We start from the raw sequence: 22,985 nt of genomic DNA, 5'->3' as shown, positions 1-22,985 counted from the left end.
AGGTAAGCCTTTATATCTGTATATATTCTTAAATGGCAAGTTTTAAGTTTATTGTTTATCATCAAAACGTTTCATTTAGATATTTAGTTCAAAATTAATCGGGTTAACAAACTGTTGGTGCTGAATAAGAAGTATACATCTGCGATTGTTGTTGTTAAATTATGTTTCTGTTTAATATACATTTTGTATCATTTTCTGAGATTGAAATCTTCATCTTATTGTATTATATTGTATTGTAATTGTTAAATTATAATTATATTTGAAACTAGAATGAATATTCTTTGATTTAATACCATTTTTAAATTTTTTTATTGTTATTTCGAAAAGGGGTCCGGTTTCGGCAACCATATCACAAATTGAAGTCTAAGGTTTAATAAAATAATTTTTTTTGTACTGATTTTGAATTAGATTTTTTTAAAGTAAAAGTTTTAAAACATAATTTGTTACTATTTTCTATTTTTTTAATTCAAAAACAAAACAAGGATCCGGTTTCGGACACTCTCCTCTACTAAATATAAGGAGGCGATTTTTATAAACAAAAAATAGTGAATACGATCCTGTTTCCAATAATGTGGACGAGAGAAGGTATCTGATAAGATATTTAAAGGGTCTAATTCATAGTTATAGTGCATACCTAAGCTAAGCTCATATCTCTAAGTGATTTTAGTTAGGCAGACAATTTTTCCAGTTTGATTTTAAATAAAATTATATTACAAATATGGCTATATCCAAATATAGACTAATTACTTTTTATATATTATTATGAAAAATATCTCTTAAATATTTTATTTACGAAAAATGGATACACGCTTTTGAGCCGCGGTTGTCGTTAGTGCGATTAATAATAATAATAAAAAGATACTATACCTGGTATACAAGCAATAAAAAAATCATCATAATCCGACAATTCGTTGTTTAAAGTTCCTTTTGCTGCGTGTAGATGGTGAGTAATAGCAAAAATAATAATAGAGATGTTAACTCGGGCGCAATTAGGTGAATACTTTACGAAAATAAATTGAGAGAATTGAGAAGTCGTGTTTTTCCACAATGACAAATGGTTTTGAAACCAAGATAAGAAAACATAATTAGGGTACATTTACTATATCTTATAAGAAAAAAATTCAATAAAACATTTTACGCTGTTCATTTAAACTATTGAAGGCCGATTCATAAACTTGACATTCCGTTTTCCGTTGCCGTTCGCGGATGACGTTTCACCTAAACTTGACGTTGCCGTTAACTTAAAAATGTAGTTATTCTTTTTTAAGCGTGTACTGCGTGATATTTTTGAGTTTTTGTTTATAATCCAGTATTTGTGGACTATATTATGGAAAATAACAAGTTTTTTTATTGGGACAAACGTGACAAATGCAAACGAATGTAAAAAGATTAAATTCGTTTATGTTTGTTTTTTTCCAGCTTGTCAATCTGGACTGTTCTTGGAAGCACTTAAAAAATATTTTCAGCGCCATCTCCGGCTATGTACGGTATTGCTAATATTTTCTATCAACCAAGTATCCCTACCAAGGACGGTTGTTTGAAGTTGAAGACAGGTTGAAGTAACCTTTTGAAAGTCACCAACGGCAGAACTATTAGCAAACAGCGACATCAAACAGCAACTATGAATGCCCTTTTGCATTTCAATGTTTTTAATTTTATAACAGCAAACGTTATCGTTTGTAATCCAGTATTTATGGACGATATCATGGAAAATAACGAGTTTTTTCTATTGGGACAAAAGTGACAAACGCAAACGGATGTAAAAAGATAAAATTCGTTTATGTTGATTTTGTTTCATCCTGCTAGTCTGGACTGTTCTTGGAACGGTTATCGGAAGCGTTTATAGATATTTTCTGCGCAATCTCTAGCTATGCAAGGTAGTGGTAATAGTACTTTCTATCAACAAAGTATCGGAAACGATTCACAAACGATACTTAAGTCGGTTGGGACACAAAAAAGAATCATTGGTATAACGGTAACTACCCGGTTAAAGCACGCAGAATCGTCACCGTACCAAGAACTATTTTTTGATGGTTTGACAAGAACCTGTTGAAAGTCACCAACGGCAGACCTATCAGTAAACAGTGACGTCAAACAGCAACTATGTATGGTCGTACGCATTTCAATATTTTTAATTTTGTAACCGCAAACGTTAACATGGAAAATGGAAAGTCAAGTTTATAAATCGACCATTTTCATCCTACTAGATTCACGACATTTCCAAGAGCAACAAGTTTATAAACTTATATAGTTTACTTATGAATACCACTTGAATATTTTCTGCGATTACTTTTACTAATTCTCTCTATTCATTACGACTATTTATTTAAAACTCTATCTATCTCTCTATCTAAAATTCTAGAAAAAAATAAATAGATTTTTCTAGAAATTATTTAGAAGAAATACTGTAAATAAACCACCTGCTTCTCAAAAAAATATAAACAAATAAACATAAAACGAGTTCCGTCAATTATAAAAAATGTGAAAAGCGCTGTTCGAATTCGCCGAATTTTCAAAATTCCATAGCTTGACAGGGTTGGCCTAAGGAACCATTTTGCGAACTTCGTAACATTATATAGAAATTTATTTGGATCAACGGCTTTTTTTTATTTCAGGTTGACCAATATAGAGGAACAACGAAAAATATAAACAATATATTTTATACTCTTTTTTTTAATAAATTTACTAGTTAGAAGAAAATTACACTTTGCACTAAAACTTTTTTGTAGGATAAATTGTGCTGTAATGAATCTCTTGATACTTTCACACAATCGTGTATATGAAGCAAAATATCCACTCGTAAACATATTTATGAGTAATTTTCAATTTAAGGATCCTTAAATTGAAATAGTATGACTAAATATGTAGTTACAGCTCCAGCGATCTACAACATAATGTCAAAAATAGAAAATCTGTCTCCCAGACACATTACACACCTTTTTTCAAATTCAATATTGGAATACTATAGTCTAACTAGTCTAACAAATTAAAATTGAAATTAATCAGCTACATTGTCACAAAATAGAAAAGTTTTCCTGAAACAAAAAGGGTTCCTCATAATTTTGAAGATGCCACTGTTACATAGATCAGTAAAAATGAACACGAAAAATTTTTTGAGAGCATTGAAAATTCATCGGGTATAATTTTGTCTTATTCTTATACCAGAGGTAAACATTCATTCATACTTTATTTATAATAATGTCTTTCAAATCCCAAATCCATCTTCAAAATATCTATTTATAAAGTTGTACAAGTGTCTATGTATCTTCATAAACAGTCGAAACAAGTTCAAGTAGAAATAAAAATTATTTTGTGAAGTGTCGAGTGAAAGTGACAATAACTGCAATTTAATTTAATATGGAGAGGAGACTGACAGTATTTTAGAATCTGTTATAATTATATGAAACAGCTTTAGTCTATTTTTTATTCGAGAGAGTGAAAAAATCCACTTATAAATGAAAAATTTAGTACGGTCATTTTAAATATTATTACATGATTATCTAAATCTTAATATTTCCTAAACTTTTCAGAAATTTAATGCAAGTATTTTCGGTCTTTTATAACCGTAAGCTGTACAGAACACTAAAAAAAGGTTTGGAGTGTTCAAAATACGATTTTAGGTTTTTCCATATAGTAACTAAGTTCAAAGAAAACCCGTTCCTAAATAATTACCAACCCTGGGGCATGCCTTAGGACGTTGCATCGAAAAAGTGTAGCTTTAAGAAAAGCTTCACCTCGATAATAAACTGTAAAAGCAAATGGGATCAAATCACTATACAAGAAATGAACAGAAATGCCATTAAATGGTTAGGATGGATCAAAAACAGCATACGAATTTGGAATAGGAGTGTTCGGGCCTAAAACCAAACACTCTGAAAGACTGGGCAGCGCACCAAGTTTTTTTTCTAACAGAAATTTATGCAATTGAAAAATGTATTCAGTTCAATCTAGAGAGGAAATATCACAGGAGATCATCTTCTGTCCGATAGTCAAGCAGCCATCACATCTCTAATCTCCAATATCATAAAGTCCAAAATCGTTTGAGATTGCCTAGAAAAATTGAAAGAGCTAGGCAAGAAAAATAAAATTACCCTACAATGGATTTCGGGAGAACCGAAGTGAAAGAAAATGAAATAGTTGGAAAGCTAGCTAAAGCGGGGGAAGACAAGCCCTCATGGGACCCGAACCCTTCTGTGGTATCAGCTACGGAGTAATGGAAAAAGCACTGGACAAGAAGGTAGATAGGAGCAAAATCAATTAATGGGACAACCTACAGGGGCTGAGACAGGCAAAGAATTTTGAGGAACTATAACCAGATTAGATCTGCTGAATGTATCAACCTAATTAAGAACTATCTACAAATACTAACAGGAGCTCTAACTGATCACTGTCGCCTCAATAAATACTTACTAGACCTAGCAGATAATGCGGCGTGCAGATTTTGTTGCATAGAAGATGGAATGTGAAAAACTAAGGAGCTCCAGAGCACTACACCTGGGTGTAGAAGACGAAGATCTCAGGTAATTGAAGCCATCCCACATTCTAGACTTTTTAAAAGGAGTGGAATTGATAGATCAGCTGTAAACAATAGGTTCCCCAGTATCGCAGCCAAAAAGGGGACACAATAGATTCAAATTTAGTTTAGTTACAAGGTGTAGTATGCAATCTATTGTGAAGTCTAGTGTGATTATGGAAAATTTGAAAGGGCTACGAAAACGCCAAAAAATCGGTCCTTTACCAGTTAATCATAAAACATTAATATCCAATTATTTCAAGTAATTCACAGTCAAACAAATATATAAAAGTGTTGATGATGACACAATGGAATTAGTCAGTAGTACGCTAGGTATTAGGAAATCTACGATTTACCCAGTTATTAAAGAAGAGAAATGTGGCGAGGTTCAAACAGCTAACCTAACCAAAATTTGAAATAGAAAATAATTTGAAAGAAAGACTTCTCGCGTTCTTCTTTAAGAAATAATTTCCGACTGCATTCAAAGACAAAGTTCTTGTCACATTTTGAGATGATAAGGATTGCTCTGGACTAAGTCGAAGCACACTATGGAAAAAATAGTTTTTCGCGGGAAAAAGCATTCCAGAAAGTCTATTTCAATAAAAAGAAACGATGTTGTATTATGGACAAAAAATTACCTAATGACTATAAAAGTAATGGGAAACCAAAAAAGAAATATATTCTATTTAGATCAAACATGGATCAATGAGAGACACACAACAAATAAATTTTGGCAAGTTGAAGCTGTTACAAGTTTAAGATAGGCTTTTTTAAATAATTTATTTACTGATCGAAAACTGATAATAGTACATATCAGCAGTTCAAAGGGTTTTGTTGAAGGTGCTCTACTAAAGGAAGTGATACGCCTATGGATTGGGAGTGCTTTATCATTTTATTACTCTCCAATTCATAAAAATAGACTATAAAACAAATACAGTTATTTGACATAACGATTAATGGCACAGCCTCAATTGGTTCCAATTTATAGAAACATTCATATAGAACTTCTACAAAAATTCTTTGCTTAGTTTTATAAAGGTTATCATAACAAAAATAGTCACTAAATGCTTATTATTGTTTTGAAACACGTTTTGTTTGAAGTCATTTTTAATTCGTAATTATAGTTAAAAATTAACATTATGTGAAATAAACGTTGCAGTGACCCTTCTTTCATATTTATTTATTTTATAATAAAATTTTCATATATATTACATTTACTTCTTCGCTATTACCGAAATTATCTTTAGAACATATTTTATGTTTCTATTTAATAACGTAAATTTCTTGAAATATTAATTTAAGGGTGTTTCTACGAGGGTTGTAGCAAAAGTAAAGAGCTAGAGCCTCAAGGGAACGTGCTAAACTAAATCCGACAACAGTGAAGTTCGCAGTGGTTCCTCTACTCTCGAGCCCGCCCGTTATTTTATTGGCTACGTCTCTCAGCGTACTCCTGGAATTCGTCACCTCCCAGCAAATTTTTCCACGCAATAAAATTACCGCCTCTAGAAATTTTTCGGTAACTGACTGGGATTTATAGTGGCGTTTCTTCTAGACAACATTCGACCCTACGTAAAACACAAAAGCTTTTAAAGAAAATTGATGGCCTGTTACACCCCATTCCCTGGGCAACCTGAGCTTAGCCTCTTAGCGAATATTGTCTTTATCTCAAAGTAAAGGAACATTTAGGTAAGACACGCTTCCTTAACGAATTGGCGAGAGACTTCTTCGACTTAGGAATACAAAAGCTGGAGCACCATCATCAAAAGTACGTGAGAAAAAATGTTGAAGAATAGATAACACTGTAAGCTTTTCAACTATGTATAAATAAATAATAATAAATAATGTTTTCTAATTGTAAAAAATACGGTAACCTTATCCTTGATTCAGCCCTCGTTATTAAACGAAATTTCAAATTGAAATATTGCACTTACTGAAGTTAACAGCGATCTGTTGATTTTAAAAAATCCACATGGAGAAAAATTCAACTTCCAGTTATTCAATTGCATTAATAGTAAAGTTAGCTGAAAAACTTTTATTCAATTTATTTGTTAGAGATACGTTTGGATACTTACTGAATTTTTCACCTGTTCATCAAGTTCGATTATAAGAAGTTCATATATTAAATTTGACGTTTTCTTGTGCTGAAATAATGAGAATATACAGATTTTCATTCTGATATATTTACTAGTAGAAAAACTGAAAAAATATAACTACATTTTGTCATTTATCCAAGTCAGATTCGTACTTATATTAAGTAAAAATATAAAATCGTAACAGTAATAATAGATTTGTTGTGAATGAAAACAATATTGATCATTTGAGGCATTTATTTCATTTTTATCCATAGATCAAAATATGTTTTATATTCAATATATCAAACACAAACTTGCTAAAATTCATTGACCCCCAAAAAGAATTATTTTATCATATATACTTATGTCTTTATGTTTTTTTTTTAATAATAATATCTAATATCTAATATCTATATACTTTTCAGAAATAGCTCCTATATATGTGAGTTGTGTCAGGAAAGTTATCTAATTCAGGAGTTCGAATATTTTATTAACACTAACAGGGAGATGAATCAAATTACCCTTATTCTCAATTCCTATAAAAAAATATTAAGATGATTTCATTAGAAATCAGCCATTTTGGGCTCACTATTAACTATGGGGTATTTTTGAATGATTGAGCCCAACTTATATTGACCTAATTATATACAAATTAGCCATAATTCAGGGTGTTTCTAAATTCATGCGACAAAATTCAGGAGATGATGGAATTAAGATGGGTCTTTCCTATAATAAAATTTTCTCACTCCTCCCCTTTCCGAGATGAAAGCCTTAAGGAGGTTGCTAAAATTGAATTTTTAGTAAAGGTAGAAGCTTGAAACTCTGTAATTTCCTAACACTCGCAAAGAACTTACCACGGGTATTTTTTTCAATATTTCTTTTACATTATACAAGGCTGAAATTAGCAACCTTGGTTTTATTTCATATCAATGCTGGAAATGCAGGAAATAACCACTTCTAGCCAAAATACATGAGCGTAGTCTACGTGTCTGGGATTGCCGTACACGTTTAGAAAAAAAACTCGATTTAGTCCCCACCTTCTAAGGGTGATTTCACAGAAAGGGCTGATGCTGAGAAAATTGTATTATAGAAAAGACCTAATTTTTTCAACATATTTTGTACAAACTATTAACCATGATGACTCTGTCTAAATTATATTCATATTGAACTAATTAGCCATTATAAATATGATTTATTGATGATGTCGACAAATTTTAATGCATTTCAATAATATAATTAATATGTTTTTCAAAATTAAATTAATAAAGTAATGAAGATTGATATTTTCTGTAGCGCGTTTATATTTTTGGAACTACAATAGTGACAATTGAAAATTCATAATAATCAATGCTGTATGTAGATTTCAAATACATCATTACATGTGCGAAATAAATAATAATCAAGTTATATACATTATTGGAAACAACATTCAAGTTATAGTTCTTGTTGACTTGCATTGTAAATAAAATTATTAAAGGACGAAAAGATTGATAGGTAAAGCTATCGTATTATTAGTAATATTATCGTAGGTTCTCCGGTGCAGTGCTATGGAGTTCATCACATTTCGAGAGACAGTACATAGAGGCTTCGTCCTCTAGGTAACAGAATCTGCATACTGCACTCTGCTAAACATCGTCTCCAAGTATCCATTGAGGCGACAGTGTCTCATCAAGACTTGTTAATCTTGTTAAGCTTAGTACATCCAAAAGATGTTTCCCTGTTATAGTTTCCAAGGAGTATATTTGCATGTCTAAACCCCTGTAGATTGTTTTAGTAACTAATTTTATCCCTATATACTTTCCTCTCCAATTTTTACTCTATTAGTCTGTAGCTTATGCCACAAAAGAGTTCGGGTATTATGGATTCGTTTACTAGTTTAGCAAGGATTTTATGACATTGGTGCTGCTTGACTTCCGGACAAGATGATGATTTCCTGTTTTCGATAATTCTGTTCTAGATTTAACTGGATACATTTATACATATATACTTCTGCTTGAGAATTACTTGGTGCATTGCCCATGCTATCAGAGTATTTAGTTCTGGGTCTGTATACTTCTCTTCCATTTCTGTCTGCTTTTTTGAGCCATCCATATACAATTTGATGGCATTTCTATTCATTTTTTGTATATTATCTTGATCTCATTGGTTTCATCAGCTTAGTTTTGAGATAAATTTTTTGATAACGATTTGACCTTATTCTCCAATACTATTTGAAAAGGTGGAAGATTTGAAATCACTTCTAGTGCATCTGTTTGGCATGATATCATGGCTCCAGTTACATATATGCAAGCCAGTCTTAGTACCTTCTGAAGATTATTTCTCGTGATGTTAAAACCAGCTCTAGTATTATTAAAAACATTAAAAAACACTGAAAGCTGTTCACCATCGACATTTTTGTGATTCAAGCAACACTTTGAATCGACGTTATGACGACGACCTTGGGGCTAGTAGGATCTAGTTTATTAGTAGTAATTAGTCTGATTTTTTCCATAATTTTCTTCTGTTATAAGTTATAAGCTTCGTGCTAAACTCTGAGAATCCAAATCAACTTACTTCGTCTATACAAATTTGACACGGTTCAACAATAATTAAAGTCCGTCCTATATGTGCTGAAAGCCATATCACTTCTATCAATATGAGAAAGACGTCATAACTTCCCAATAGTTTCACAACTAAAAAATATGGAGTAACGATCAAATGAAGAAGACAGCTCAGCATTAGGATCTGGAACAAACAAAAAAATAGGAAATACCACTTATTGGTAAATTAACCTGATTCAACCGTTTTAGTGATAAATGTGATCAAATATAAGCCAGACTGACCAATAAATATCCACATTTCCGTAAACTTGTTGTAAGCCTCGGATGGAATGGTTTACGTAAATTAATATTCAAGGCTACAATGAATTCATGGCGCGTTCCACGAAGTGGATTTTTATGTTTGGAAAAAGTCACATGCGGCTAAGCTGGGTAAATAGAGTAGCTGAACAAGTAGCTAAAAATTGGTCATCGGTTGATACTGGAATATGACGACGCATTATCGTAGTGTCTCTCTGCTAACAAATCTGATCGCTTACGACAAGTTGCTTTACGTGGTCGTCTTAAAAAAGGAAAGTAGTATTCCTTATTAACCATCTGATTCTCGGAAACAAAGTGAATAATACGGTAACCGTTTAAAACGATGAACATTACCTTGATTTTCAATTTTGATAAGGTTTTTTACTACGTCCATTAGACGTATCAGTTCTTTTTTGTACAAGTCCAGCATTGATACGCTTATAGGCAAAAATTAACCAAAATATGTTGATTTGAGTCAGGTTAGACCGAGGAAGAGAATTGGTGGAAATAATTACCAAGAATAATGATACAATGTAACAAAAACCGCAGGAAATACTATTCACAATAAGAAAAATCTAAAATTGAATGCACATTTATCATTGTTTTCCTCAGTTTTCTTGCACTTTATTCCACGAAATCTCCCTTACGTCTCCCATCTTCTACCAATATCCTCCCTCTCTATGTTCTTCCTGTTTCCACTTTTCACGGGATGGTTGAAAGTAGAAGAGACGAGAAAGCGCAAATTTTGAGTAGACACTCATCTTCTCTCTGCATCATACCTTGTACGATGATCTTCGGGGAACAAATTTTATTTGCATTCTAAAGACTAGCTTTTCTATTTTATCTAGTAAGTATGAACAATGCAACCGACTGATTAATAATACTAACAACACACTAAATAAGGGCCTTTCTCTTTGGCGGAGCTTCTACAAAGCAGTACACGCCGCTAAGTGGCGTTTCTGAGTTGCGCTGTTTGATAGATTTGCATTGCTTGAAACGCTGTACTTTGTAGTGGAAGTCTGCAGCTAGCAGCGCAGTCCATATAAAATCATATTCCTCTACCAGCTTCGGAAGAAGAGACCTTAAGAAAGATTATAATTGTTTGTTTATTGTCTGTTTATTTCAATTAGATTACAATAAAAATTTTCTAACTTACGTGTATACATAATTCCATAGAGTTGTTAACGATAGCAACAGCTTCTAAAATTTTGTTCTGAAAAATTGATAGCCACAGTAATCTCCTGGCTAAAAAATCGATCAGATTTCAATTGCATCGAAATATCTATAGAGAATTGTAAAAAAAACAGTATTCATAATAATATTGTTATTATACTTTACCCAAATCTGGAGAATCTTTTTTATTAGTAACAATTGTGTTTATATGTCTACTATCTTTAATACTATTCCTTTTAGAATTTGGAATACTGTCATGTAAATGTTGAAGACCAACCATGTTCATACAAAAATTACTCTCTAAATTAAGATCTCTAGCAGCCTTAAGGTTATCATTCAATGAAGTAATCCTTGTTTTTATCAGAAAAATAACATGCCAATAAAACACTGCCATCATTATAACGATAAAATATGAGACGTAGAAGGATAAATATGTTTTCAAATAGTCCAAACGGTCCTTACCCTTCGATTTTAAGATAATGTCATATGTAAAAACAAAAACTGTTGCTATCACAACAGTAGATATAAAATATATGGATGTTTTTCTTATTCTACCACTATTCTTGAATGGAATTATATTATCAGTCTAAAATGCAAAAAACTAATTAGAGAAATTCTTTACACGAGCTTTCTTCTAATTAATTTACTTAACAGCTTTTCATTGCGTAAATGCGATTTCCTTTTAAACTTATTAGTATTACGAGAAAATTAAATAACGAAGGTACAAAAGAATTTCACGTGCACAAGCAACCGATAACAATTATCTAGAAACCTTCTATTACGGCTAAAGTATCTGTTACTAGTCCAAACAAATCAGTTTAGCCGTAGCTTTCCTTTACATCAGAATTATTTTTTGTTTCGCAAGTAATATTTGACAGTAAAGCTACGAGTTCTGTAACTGTAACTTATGATTTATATAAAGAAGAATATAGCACTTTTTTTTGGATGGCTTTAGCGTCTTCAAGATAGTCAAAAGACTTAGATTACGGATATAAATAACGACAGTATCGTGAATATTATTCGATATAATATAATAGTATTCGTGTGATTACTGAAACTGAGGAAATTGATGAAAAATCCGTTGCATACGTTTCGTATATCAAAAGAAACAAGAATTAAGTCGGTTGAAGTTTGAGAAAGAGTACACATAAATGTTTTCTTTTCCTTCGTTAATAGGACCCTGAACACACATCCTAAGCTCTTTTTGAGCTCGTGGCACGTGGAACTCTATCTCTTATACATAGTCTGTGTAGAGGTCTCCTATGTTCAGTTTCAGGTTTTCTGTTAATTTTGCCCGCTTCGACATGATCTCTACAACCTCGTTCACGTTCTCTAGGTCATCTCACCATATTCTAAATTGCTACTTCTTCTTTAATAAGTTAAGTTAGTTAAGTTCTTTAATAAGATTTTTATATTTGAAATTGAAATATTAATCTTTAATACGCCCGCTCGAACTTTATTAAAGGCTTTATTGAAGTCCACAAAATGGCCATATTGGCTTGTTGACTGATTTTTCTATTTATTGATATATGAATATTGCGTTCACAGTTGATTTGTTTTGTTTACATCTCCGTTGTTCTCTAGATGTTGAATCTCATCGCTATGATTTAGTTGAAGCACTGATTTCAATTCAATCAGAATCATTTAAATGGAGAATTCTCTTGAACACTTGTGATTCTCATCAATTGTACATTCAGAATATCCCGTATGTCATTAATTGATATGCTCCATTTTTTGTTTTGTTTTGGGCATTATATAAATGGTCAATTAATTGTAGGAAGTTCTTAAGTAACGTTGAAAATCGTGCTGATAAAAAATGCGGTCATTAATTTTATGTAAAAAGGGATAGAAACTGACATTCAAATTATAAAAGCTTTTTAATATATTAGCAAAAGCTTTTGGGCTGTTTTGCTACCAGCTTTGCTTAATAAATATCATTATTAAGAGCATAACACTTAACGAAAATAGTCAGTGACACATTTATAGAGGGCCCAGTTCAGTAAATTCACTTTTTAATAACATTACCTGGTAGATAGGAGAAATTGTTACAAGAGTAGCTCTACTATTTACTGGTGTATGTAGATGATATGGTATAGATAGTAAATATCCGACATGAGAATATTGTAATGTTCTTCTTATTTATTCAAAAGTTTTTATTCTCAAAACGGGAGGGTGAACTTAAACACATGATGTATCTTTCTCACTTCATTTATTTATTCACTAACCCCTACTCACCAAACTATTCACTAACACTTACCATCTAATTTATTTAAATACACCCGTTCAGTTTAATTTTCACTCCCCTGCTACTAGAGGCTTATTTTAAATACACTATCATTACATTCTAGAATCTTCGATGTCCTCAAAATGTCAAATTTGCCAAAAAAATAAGAAAATAGCTCCTTCGAAATAATCTATTTTTAGCTAGAGTTCTTGTAGTTATTTTTCCTATAGGTGTCTTTTTACCACCTCCTCTTACATTTAGAATCATTTTCACAATTCTCTGCTGTGGAATATCCTAATCGTCTTGCTCTTTGTGCTCTAACTCTCTACTCATAGGTTCTCTGTTTGTACGTCTTCTACTCATATCTTCTCTGTTGTTTTGACACAATTAAAGCCCATTTCATATATTTTAGTTTCTCTTACTAATGTTATTATCAATATTTTAAGCCTTAGGTACCATGTGTGCAGTCTTCGACCGAGAGGAACCAAGAGGAAAATGGGTATTACCTCACAAAATTTCTATCTGTACACAAGTGCTACTTGTACCTGATGGGTAAGATGAATTCATTCTACTACACCTACTGCGATGGAGTGTAGAATGATGTTCTGTACACATGATATTCTGTATGGATGATGTTCTGTATCATGATAAGATTGTTAAGAGAATAGAACCACTGGAATCTGGATTCTCAAAATATCCAGAGAGCTCTGCGCAGTAGTTTGTCTCACTTTCCAGGTTGGTGTTTGGAAGAAGAGGCGAGGTTTTAGTTAGTAGGGAAAGTGATGAACTTCCGTGAAATCAAAGTAATGATCTTGATGATCTTGAATTATAAACACCACCAACATAAATTCCACCAGGAATAGAACAAAAAAGATAAAAAGATAAGAAAAATTAAGAAAAAACTGCTGAATCGGTAAAGACGTTTCCACAGAATGAAGTCACACAGACTTACAAGAAAAGCAATTGAAGCAGGAAGTACTATCAAGAGAAGGAAAGGTAAATCGAGAAGAAGTGGATAGACCAAATTGATATAAGAAAAAAGCATGAATTAAATGAAAATATTAGTCGTAATCTGGAAAGATTGGAAACTTTAGTTATGAGAAGAGCTGAAATCCTTCTCATTTATAAAAAAGCAATTGATAATACTTCAATGAGTGAGGTTATGTTTTATCCTATTCATTTGTAGATTATTCTCCAAATTCGGACTTACCTTGTTAAGGACAATCATCAATTTCCAAATCTTTCTTATTTTTGAATGTACAGTAATTGCTGCAAAAACAACAATGATTATTACGATACTTATATCTCCGCAAGTAACGAATCTAGTCTTTTCATCTGTCATACGTAACGCATCTTTTGGATGTTTCTTAATATCTGATATCAATCCCAATACAGTCGCAACAGCTGAAAAAAGTCAGTATTTCACAGTAATATGAACGAAGACTAGATTTGGAAATTAAAACTTGGTATTTTATATGAATTAATTCAAATTGTCGCGAGTAATCAGATTGATACAGCTAAAGATTGTTATGAACTTTGAATAACATTCCACGATTAGAAAATTCACGATTGTTCAATTGTCAAGAAAACCTGAGCAAATTAAGCACATTAAACACTTACAGTAATTTAGTAACTTAACCAGGATGAAAGATTTTTCACTAAATTGAGGTATATAGGATTGTGCTCCGTTGTTGAATGTGCCCCACTTCACCCTACATTATTATTATTGCTAATCTACTCGCGTAAGTTTTCGTGACGTTGAAATACGAAGAGGAGTAAGACAAGCGTGCATTCTATCTTCATTGCTCTTTAATTTGTAGTCTGAAGAAATATTCAAATAAGTTGAAGAACACTGATGGAGATGTCTAAGTTATCGCTACTACGAACTTTAAATAGCCAGTTCGCTTAAAAAATTACAGAGGATCATAGACTGCCTGGTTATAGTCTACTAGAATCACGACTAAAGCTTGATACAAAGAAAACTAACAAGAAAATGTATCATGAGTAACAATCGTGGTAAATAAGGTACAAATAGATCAAGAAAAATTAACGTAGCTGGGAACCGTAATAAACAATAAATCTAGCAAGCAAGAATAGCCAAATTAAGAGCAAATTTTATAAAACTGAGGCATAGACGCTGACCGAAAAACTGCTCAAACGTTTGGAAGATAAGTTGAGTTGAGTCGAGGTAATTACTAACACCGAGATTATGGAGTTAATGAACGAAAATTTAGAAATAGTGAACACTATTAAAAGGCGTAAATCGAAATACTTTGGTCATGAGATGCGTAACCCTGTGAAATAAGATCTGGTTCACTTGGTAATACGAGGTAGAGTAACGGGTCGGGAAAAGCATAGTTCGGCACACTAATCGTGGTTGAAAAATCTTCGTAAATGGCTTAGGTTTAGTTCTGCAAACTTATTAACTAAAGAGCCAAATCAGAAGATTACAAAAATTTTTTAAAAAATTGGCAGACTTCAATCGATAAAAAAAGATCTAAGCTTTTGTATAAAATAAACTTAGAACAAACAAAAGGATTCCTATTTTTTTTTGGAACAAATGAAAGAAATGCTCAGTACGAATGAAATTTTATTATTTTCGACTAATTACACATGATGTTGTTTACTTACAAAACAGAGTTTTCCTGAAATACTGGCTATTTATAAGGTTTCAATTTGATATTGACAGACACACACAGTTATGATACAATCTGTTAATCAATTTAAAGCTTTTTTATAGACTATATTCATTGTTTTGTTTTGTAGTGCGTTAATAAACAAAGATGACGGTTTTCCGACGCGCCAGCATGTGACGTATAATTTTTCATGCTCGATACAGGGAAACTCCGAGTTTACTCTGCAAACTTCCAACGACTGTCCTTGCGATTTATTTATGGTCATCGCAAATGCCATACGTACCGGAAATTTGGACGTTTAAAATCGAATGGTAAATCCGTTGGAATAATCGGAATACGAGGAATCCAGACTTGCTCTCATTTGTATTTTCTCTTTATAATTGTTGCCTCAATGACGTTATTCATCACCTTTCCAACAGCCAGTCTTGTTCCATTGCACAGTCGATTAATGTTGAGCAGCATGATGACAACTGATTCTACTTTTAACTTCAAATTGTGGGGTGGAAATCCAGGCAACTCCAGTGAATTTCAAAACTCCGTGGGATTGTTGACTACGTCATTTTGGTTCATAACGGTGACGACTGATTTGAATGAAACCAACTATCCCGGAAGAAAATTCTGAATGGTCGCATTAAGATCCTCGATATTTTTTGAGTCTGTGATGTGACAGAAATGTGTAGGTAATGTGTCCACTGCGACTTCATTATTTCCATGTCTAATAACTGCTTCGCAAACAAATTTGCAGTTTCAACTTGATGCAAAAATACTCGCATGTTATCAGTAAAGTATCACTATCACAACGATAGTAGAATGCACTGAGGTATCGATTGACATAGAGGATGAATCGAAATATTAGTTGGTTGTCAAATTTCAAATATTATTGTTGCTTTCAGAAATTAAATTCAAACCTTCTCTGGACTTCCACAAATAATTCAAGACCAAAACGTTCCAGCCGTTCTCGATTTTTAGCGAGACTAACGAACACCAATTCATTTTATGTATATAGGATCGAACAAAGTATTTTGCATCTCCTTGGAAAATTTCAGTAAGTCAGGTTTGTATGTTATTGTTTTTGATTTTGGGCATAATTCCAAGCTCTCATCAATAAGACCACCCTTGATCATGTTTATGCTTGAAAAAGATTAATCTGACATATTCGTAAAATCGAAAAGGAAAAGAACCGCAAATACGAGCTTCTTCAGCTGATGGTAAGGGTCAGGATTATTATTTCACGCGTTGAAAAAGATTATGTGTTCTTTCTCCAAGTCATTCAAAGCAGATCATTTTTTATTCTCCAATATTTCCAATTCAACACAAATGCGATCGGTTTCACAGCGCTATATATTTGATGAAAATTTCAACTCGAAAATTGTAGCATTAAGAGGATTTTTGACATATGTTAAAGCTGCTCCGCTATTTTCAAATACCTAAAACTTGCTGAGAAATGCTTACCTCCCCGGCTCGGAAAGTGAAACAGTAGTTCTCTTTAAAAATCCAAAGCAAAAAAGGATAATTTGTTTTCGAATGTTATTACTTCTTCTAAAATCGAAAAAATTACGTTTCCTTTCCCTTCTAGTTTACGATTAAGATGATATTATATAGATGAGACGTAACGTGCATAATGAAATAAAAGTTTTGAATCCCATGATCTGTTAGTTCTAGATTGTGAACTAATTCCATAACTTTACGATTTTTTTTTGAAATATTTGCGCACAAAGCGCTTCTTGGTGATTGATACAATGGTAACAAAGTTTCTAGTCATTAATTTTTCCTTCCATTCTTCTCATACTTTTGGTCCCATCTGTTGAAATCGACACAATTGTATGGAGGGGAATATGATATTTTTTTTAATGAAAATATAGAGCTTCCGTGGATATTTCTGACAGGCAGCTTTTAAGGAGCTAAAGAGTGTCATGCGGCTGTGGAGCCGCACTTTGTCGACCACTGGTTTAGGAAATCAACAACTTATTTTTATAATATATAAAGCAATGATAGTAAGTGAGGTAGATAACATGGAAGCCAACGATCGATAATGGTCACGGTACGCGAAGAAGAAAGTATATCAGTAGTAAGAAATTTTATAGTACAGTTTGGCAAATACAGGAGTGAATGTCGAGAAACCCCATAATAAAATATATATTCTATCTCGGTATCCAGTAAAAACAAGGGAAATAGGTACTCGCGCAGTGCTCTTCACTATCTAACAGACACAATAGAATTGAAAATAGTAGTCAAGTATATCTGCTTGAGGGACCGTACTAATCCCTACTACCATCATCTAGTAACGCGCATTGATGCGCGTGGCTATTTCACATTCATTCCTGTATTTGCCAAGGTGTATGTTATGTTTAAAACACAAATGAAATACTCGTCGTTAATGTGATTTCACTCACCCAATACAAGTGATAACGTATAAGTATATAATCCATAAGCAATAGACCAGTTTAATCTATATGTTTTACCATCATTCGTATAGGTGATAGGGAAAAGACCGAATAATCTCGAAGTTACAATTAGTGGTTCCATAGCCTCAAACACAGACACAGAAATAACCAGCTCATCAACAATCATCTTAATGTCTCTTGCAGTTTTCACCAAATAAACTGTAATATTTTTAAACTGCAATACATTACGTACAGATTATTTTAAAATATGGTAATTCTTCACACATTTAATTTGTGTTAGGCGAATAGTTTGTATAATATTATCTATTTACATAGTTTCAAAGACTCACCTATCTTGAAATTGCAAAAATCCAGTTCGATTTCTATATCAGTTGCTTCTTAATAATAGCACGTCACTTCCAGTGAACATCTGAAAATGTTTTTAAGCTCAAATGTTATTGAATGAAATCAAAACAAAACAATGGAAAACGTATAGACATGTAAGTATATTTTCCGATTCCTATCAATGCAAATATTGAAATGTTCGAAATGCTTTTTAGAGACTGTCGGATAGGTGATTGAAGCTTATGTTTGGTAAATATTTCAATGCTTTCTTCGTAGTACGACGAGAATACAAATGCTAGTGAAAAAAAAAAAAAAATAAAACAAATATTTTAATATCAAAACACATTCGTAGGCGTGGTGATTTCTTGAACTGGTCACGAAAATATTGGAAAAATAAAAAGATATTTACTGATAAGGAGTAGTGCCATTAAAAATGTTTACTGAAAGAAAGTAAACGCCTACACGCTAACGATAGTAATTAGGATATTGATGAGAGAAAAGCCTCTGATTACAAACACCGTTCATATATACAATTTAAATTTTTAAATCATACTTTATTTAAGATGCAGTGAAAATAAAGAATTTAGCATTAATCTTAATAAAAATGTTCTTCAACGACGATTTCAATAGTAGATGCTGATGATGACAAAGTTAAAAAGGTATAATGTGAACCTACAGGCAGAGTAATTTAAAGGAAAGTTGGTTAAATAGGTTAGGGTTGATTCCTCTTTAACTATTTGTTGTAACATTACAATTTTAACTTTACTCAATAGCGGATTTTACAGTCAATTATTAAAAATAATGATTCTCACATAACCAACTTATATTTTTAATCAATCAATCAATCAATATTATCAACTTTGTAATCATCAACTCTATTCTTGAATTCCATTTCATTCTTCTAGTTTTTTGAGAATAAAATTAACATAGAAAAAGGTGTCTTCTAGTACCCCGTATGAAGCTATCATCATCCAGAACCAGCCCCTGAAGGATTTACCAACAGACACTCGTACCTGGTGAGTATGAGAATAGAGAAACTAAAGTCATCTAGAAGCTCGTCGTGCTTCGCCCTTACTGACCACTGCTAACCCGTTTGTATTTTCTAATACGTCAAGGCAAAGCGCAAATTTCACGACAACGCCTACCATCGCCGTAAAGCTTGAAGAAGAAACAGCTAGAGTGCTTCAGAGCACACTAGTAGAAGCCCATTCCACGGTATAATCCAACGGTGAACCATTTATAACATCATTGAGGACTAAGGACTGGCAAATGAGCTACGATGGAACGGAAGCCCGCTCCCTACTACGAGAGACTTGATAGGATCCTTGAATCTCAAGCATTTCACCCGTCTGGCTCTTCCAAGTTATGCCGAAGCCAGTGCTGGGGTTTCTAAACAACTTAACTATTAGGCCGGCTGGCAAGTTTTTTACTCCGCCTTGCGAGATTTTTTCTTTTCGGTCAACTAGCACTTCGTCTTGGAAGTAACCAACACTTTTATACCGATATGCAAACTCTCAATGCCAAAGTGTAGATTTCGTGTTAGGCAGTTTTTTATTGTGTTATGCTTCGTCAGTAAAAAAAATAAAATACTCCAGGAGTGACCAAAAAAGCTGAAGCTAATTGAAGAGATTGTACTTGTTCTCATAGATTGGTAACCTGGATATTTGCTGATGATATTCCTCACGAAGCTTTTCAGATACGAAGTCCGAGAAGAAAATGATACAATGGTTAAGAACAATGCTCTTTGTTAAATATAAAAAAACTAAACATGAAGATATGAACTTACCGGAAAAAGCAACGATACAAAGACCGTTAAATACTACGTGTACTACATAGTAACTGCAAAGTGAGGCACAAATAGGTGCTGAGCTCTCGGAAGGTCAAAGCTCTACGGTGAGAACTGCAGTTCTCATATTTCGCATAAGAGCCTTCATCAATTCGGTGTCTTCGGTAACAATTTTCCAAATTGTTTTCTCCAGAGAAGAATTGACCTCATCCATATCCCTGATGAGATTCACTTTAACAATTCGGTGTAGAATGGAGAGAGCGAAACTATCAAAGACACTATGTAATTCTCTTAAAAAAATTAATTTGGAACTACTACAGAAAAAATGACGTGAAATGTTACCAAAACTCTATTTTGGACTAGAGGATGAGAAATGATCGAAAAAGAAATTACAATGTCATTGGATTTGTTAATTTTCAGTAACCTGAGTTAACTATGTTGAGAAAATTGGTTTATACAAAGGTAGACAATTGATTATGTATATCGTATAAACTTGCCAACTTTTCAATAAATGATGTCAATTTTGTGTATGCTTCAAAAGAATAAAACTATTTTTTCCCATACTACTTACGTGAAATGTAATCGACATAATTTTGAACTCATTTTGAGTAATATGAGACGTGTAAATGCCTGGAATAAAAAAATTGGGAAACGATAGCTCAAGACCGGATACATTAGAGTGTAACTGTGACAAATTTAACCCCACAAGTAACTGTAATGTAGTAAAAAAGGGAATGTGAATTTGGTCGTCTAAATTTTCAATAACCTTTTCTGCTATTTCTTTTTCCATGATCGATTGCTATAATTTATATTCAGTTTCTCATTGTATATTCATATTTTTAACGGTATTTGTGCCTGATCCTTTTAAAAAACTAATTTCTATTGACAATTTACTTACAAATCAATTCCGACATCATCTTGTAATAACAATGTAGTTGATAATTTATTTGGTTGACGCTAATTATACGACAAATAAAAGTGATTTATTAAATATTTTCTGTTAAAAGCTTCAGCAAATCTTATACCGTGTAATTCTGTTTTAAATATAAGTGAATAAGATGCTCCAGCAGTGGCGATCCGCGAATTTAAAAGTAGATTTTTTGGTATCTGAACGTCTCTAATCTAACCAATTTTACTTCTTCCATCGAATTTTTTTAATAAAGGAAAAACAGCTTTTGGCTCCTGATGTCAACATAGTTTTGGTGACTGAAATTTGTATGAGTTTCAATGTTTTTGCAAAAATAGTATAATAAGTTTCCTCATTAAAACCAAGAATAAAAAACAGAATGACACCAAAAATAGCTCTAAACTTCTCCATTTTATAAATAACTCTTCTGTTTTTAGCCCATTTCAGATCGAAGCTACATTGAAAGACCCCCCATTCCTTGTAGAAGTCAATAAGCTCGCTTTGCGTGCCAAATCAAAGCTGGCCCGACCGTACGTAGTGTGGTCCATGAGCCCATGAGATCAACGTAGAAAGAAGGTCATAAATAAAAAAAACTCACTAAAGCCTCTATGCCACTATGAAGATTTATCTTTAGAGTCTGGCCTGTTTAATTTTATCGTCGATCTCAATATATTAGGACGGGACCAGATTAGGGCTGTATGGTCAGTGTGCAGCCTGGGAACCTATATTCGTCTAGAGTAGGCTTGAAAAATGTGCACTGGAACATTGTTATTAAACAAACACACACCTCGGCTGATTTTGCCGCGTCTTTTTTTCGCAGCACTGCCTTAGTATGTCAAAGTTATATGCCGCTTTACGATTGTATTCAATTCAATAGTCAATCAAAAGGATACCCTCTCACTCCCTAAATATTTTAGCAATCTCTTTGTTGTTGTATTTCGTGACATAAATCATAGTAAGAGACTATAGTTTCATCACCCGTTACAATTGGTCGAATTACACATTGATTTGTGTTGGTGTTAATACTTCTTTGGTAAATCATTGCGAAATTCAATTTGGGACATTTCCAAAACAACTTTTCTGAGTGGTGGTGCAAGTTCTACTATAATAAAATGGATCGAAGCAGTAAATTGAAACTTTGATACTACTTGAGTTTTGAGAAATGGCAACACTGAAGTAAATATATCAAATTTGATGTTATCGTTAGAAAGTTTGATTTTTTTTAATAGTGAACGTAATCAGTACATTAATCAGTACATTCATCTACGTAAAAAAATGGAATTAAATTTCAAACAATTCCATGTAATGATTTTCTACGATTTTAGACGTGGATTAAACCAACAGCAGTATGCCGATCAAGTCGCTTTGACTTTTGGTAATGAAGCACCATTTCAAGCTACCGTTTTCCGAATTCAATCATGGGCGCACTTCGCGTTTTTGTTCGCGTTGGATACCGTATAATTTAAAATTGCTAAGAAAAAGCTCGTGTCGATGGGTACAAGGAAATACTGAAAAAACTCAATAGCGGTGCCTTAAAGAATTCTATAAGATCGTGATCATGGACGTATGTATATGAACTAAACAACAATCAATTGTATGAATCTTTCAAGTCGAGCCAATTCCAACAAAACATGTTTGCGTACGAAGCACTTAGAAGGAAATGGTCGCCTGTTTTTTTATGATAACATGTCGCCAAGATTCCATTAAAACAACGTAGAACGGTCAACTCTAAATGTACACCAATATTTGTTTGCTAGAAAAATTAGGAAAACTAATCGCAGAAGACGAATTATTCTCCACTATGACAATGCGAGCTCTCACACATCAGTTCAAACAAAAACTTTTTTGAATAGTCAAAACATCGAATTGATGGGTCATCCGCTGAAAAGTTCTTGTTTGGCACCCAATGATTTCTTCTTATTTCCGCAAATCAAAAATAAATTGCGAGTTCAACGTTTTCCTTCACTTGAAGAAGCTGTTGATACGTTCAAAGGTACTTATCGGAATTAAAAAAATGCGACAATTAGTTCAAACGCATGTAAAAATGTGTTGATCTTAATGGATAATATTTTAGAAAACAATAAAGCTGTATCCAATTAAAAATCTTT

The 22,985-nt window shown here is 32.8% G+C and overlaps 1 protein-coding gene across 1 annotated transcript; it reads right to left on the bottom strand.

Annotated features, from left to right (window-relative positions):
• Positions 1–2,827: 2,827 nt before the first annotated feature.
• On the bottom strand, positions 2,828–18,251 carry LOC130443345 (gustatory receptor for sugar taste 43a-like). The gene is made up of 9 exons (XM_056777916.1): positions 18,190–18,251; positions 17,849–18,058; positions 14,030–14,223; positions 10,756–11,181; positions 10,579–10,635; positions 9,139–9,309; positions 6,586–6,654; positions 6,445–6,534; positions 2,828–2,884 (listed from the first exon to the last, which is right to left on the bottom strand). The coding sequence occupies exons 2-9, from the start codon at positions 18,024–18,026 to the stop codon at positions 2,828–2,830; spliced, it is 1,242 nt and encodes a 413-aa protein (XP_056633894.1). The 5' UTR covers positions 18,027–18,058; positions 18,190–18,251.
• Between the last annotated feature and the right edge of the window lie 4,734 nt (positions 18,252–22,985).

Source organism: Diorhabda sublineata, chromosome 4, assembly GCF_026230105.1.
Source record: "Diorhabda sublineata isolate icDioSubl1.1 chromosome 4, icDioSubl1.1, whole genome shotgun sequence".
NCBI lineage: Eukaryota > Metazoa > Arthropoda > Insecta > Coleoptera > Chrysomelidae > Diorhabda > Diorhabda sublineata.
The sequence above is the reverse complement of the archived record's forward strand: the minus strand, read 5'-3'. Positions and strand labels throughout refer to the sequence as shown.

Excerpts from the sequence above, each read along its gene's own strand:
- LOC130443345 (XM_056777916.1), bottom strand. The coding sequence starts at position 18,026 with ATGATTGTTGATGAGCTGGTTATTTCTGTGTCTGTGTTTGAGGCTATG. Across the intron at positions 11,182-14,029 it reads TGATGATTGTCCTTAACAAG|ACTGATAATATAATTCCATT; the intron begins GTAAGTCCGAAT and ends TTTGCATTTTAG. Across the intron at positions 2,885-6,444 it reads ACAGATCGCTGTTAACTTCA|ATCGCTGGAGCTGTAACTAC; the intron begins GTAAGTGCAATA and ends ATTATGTTGTAG.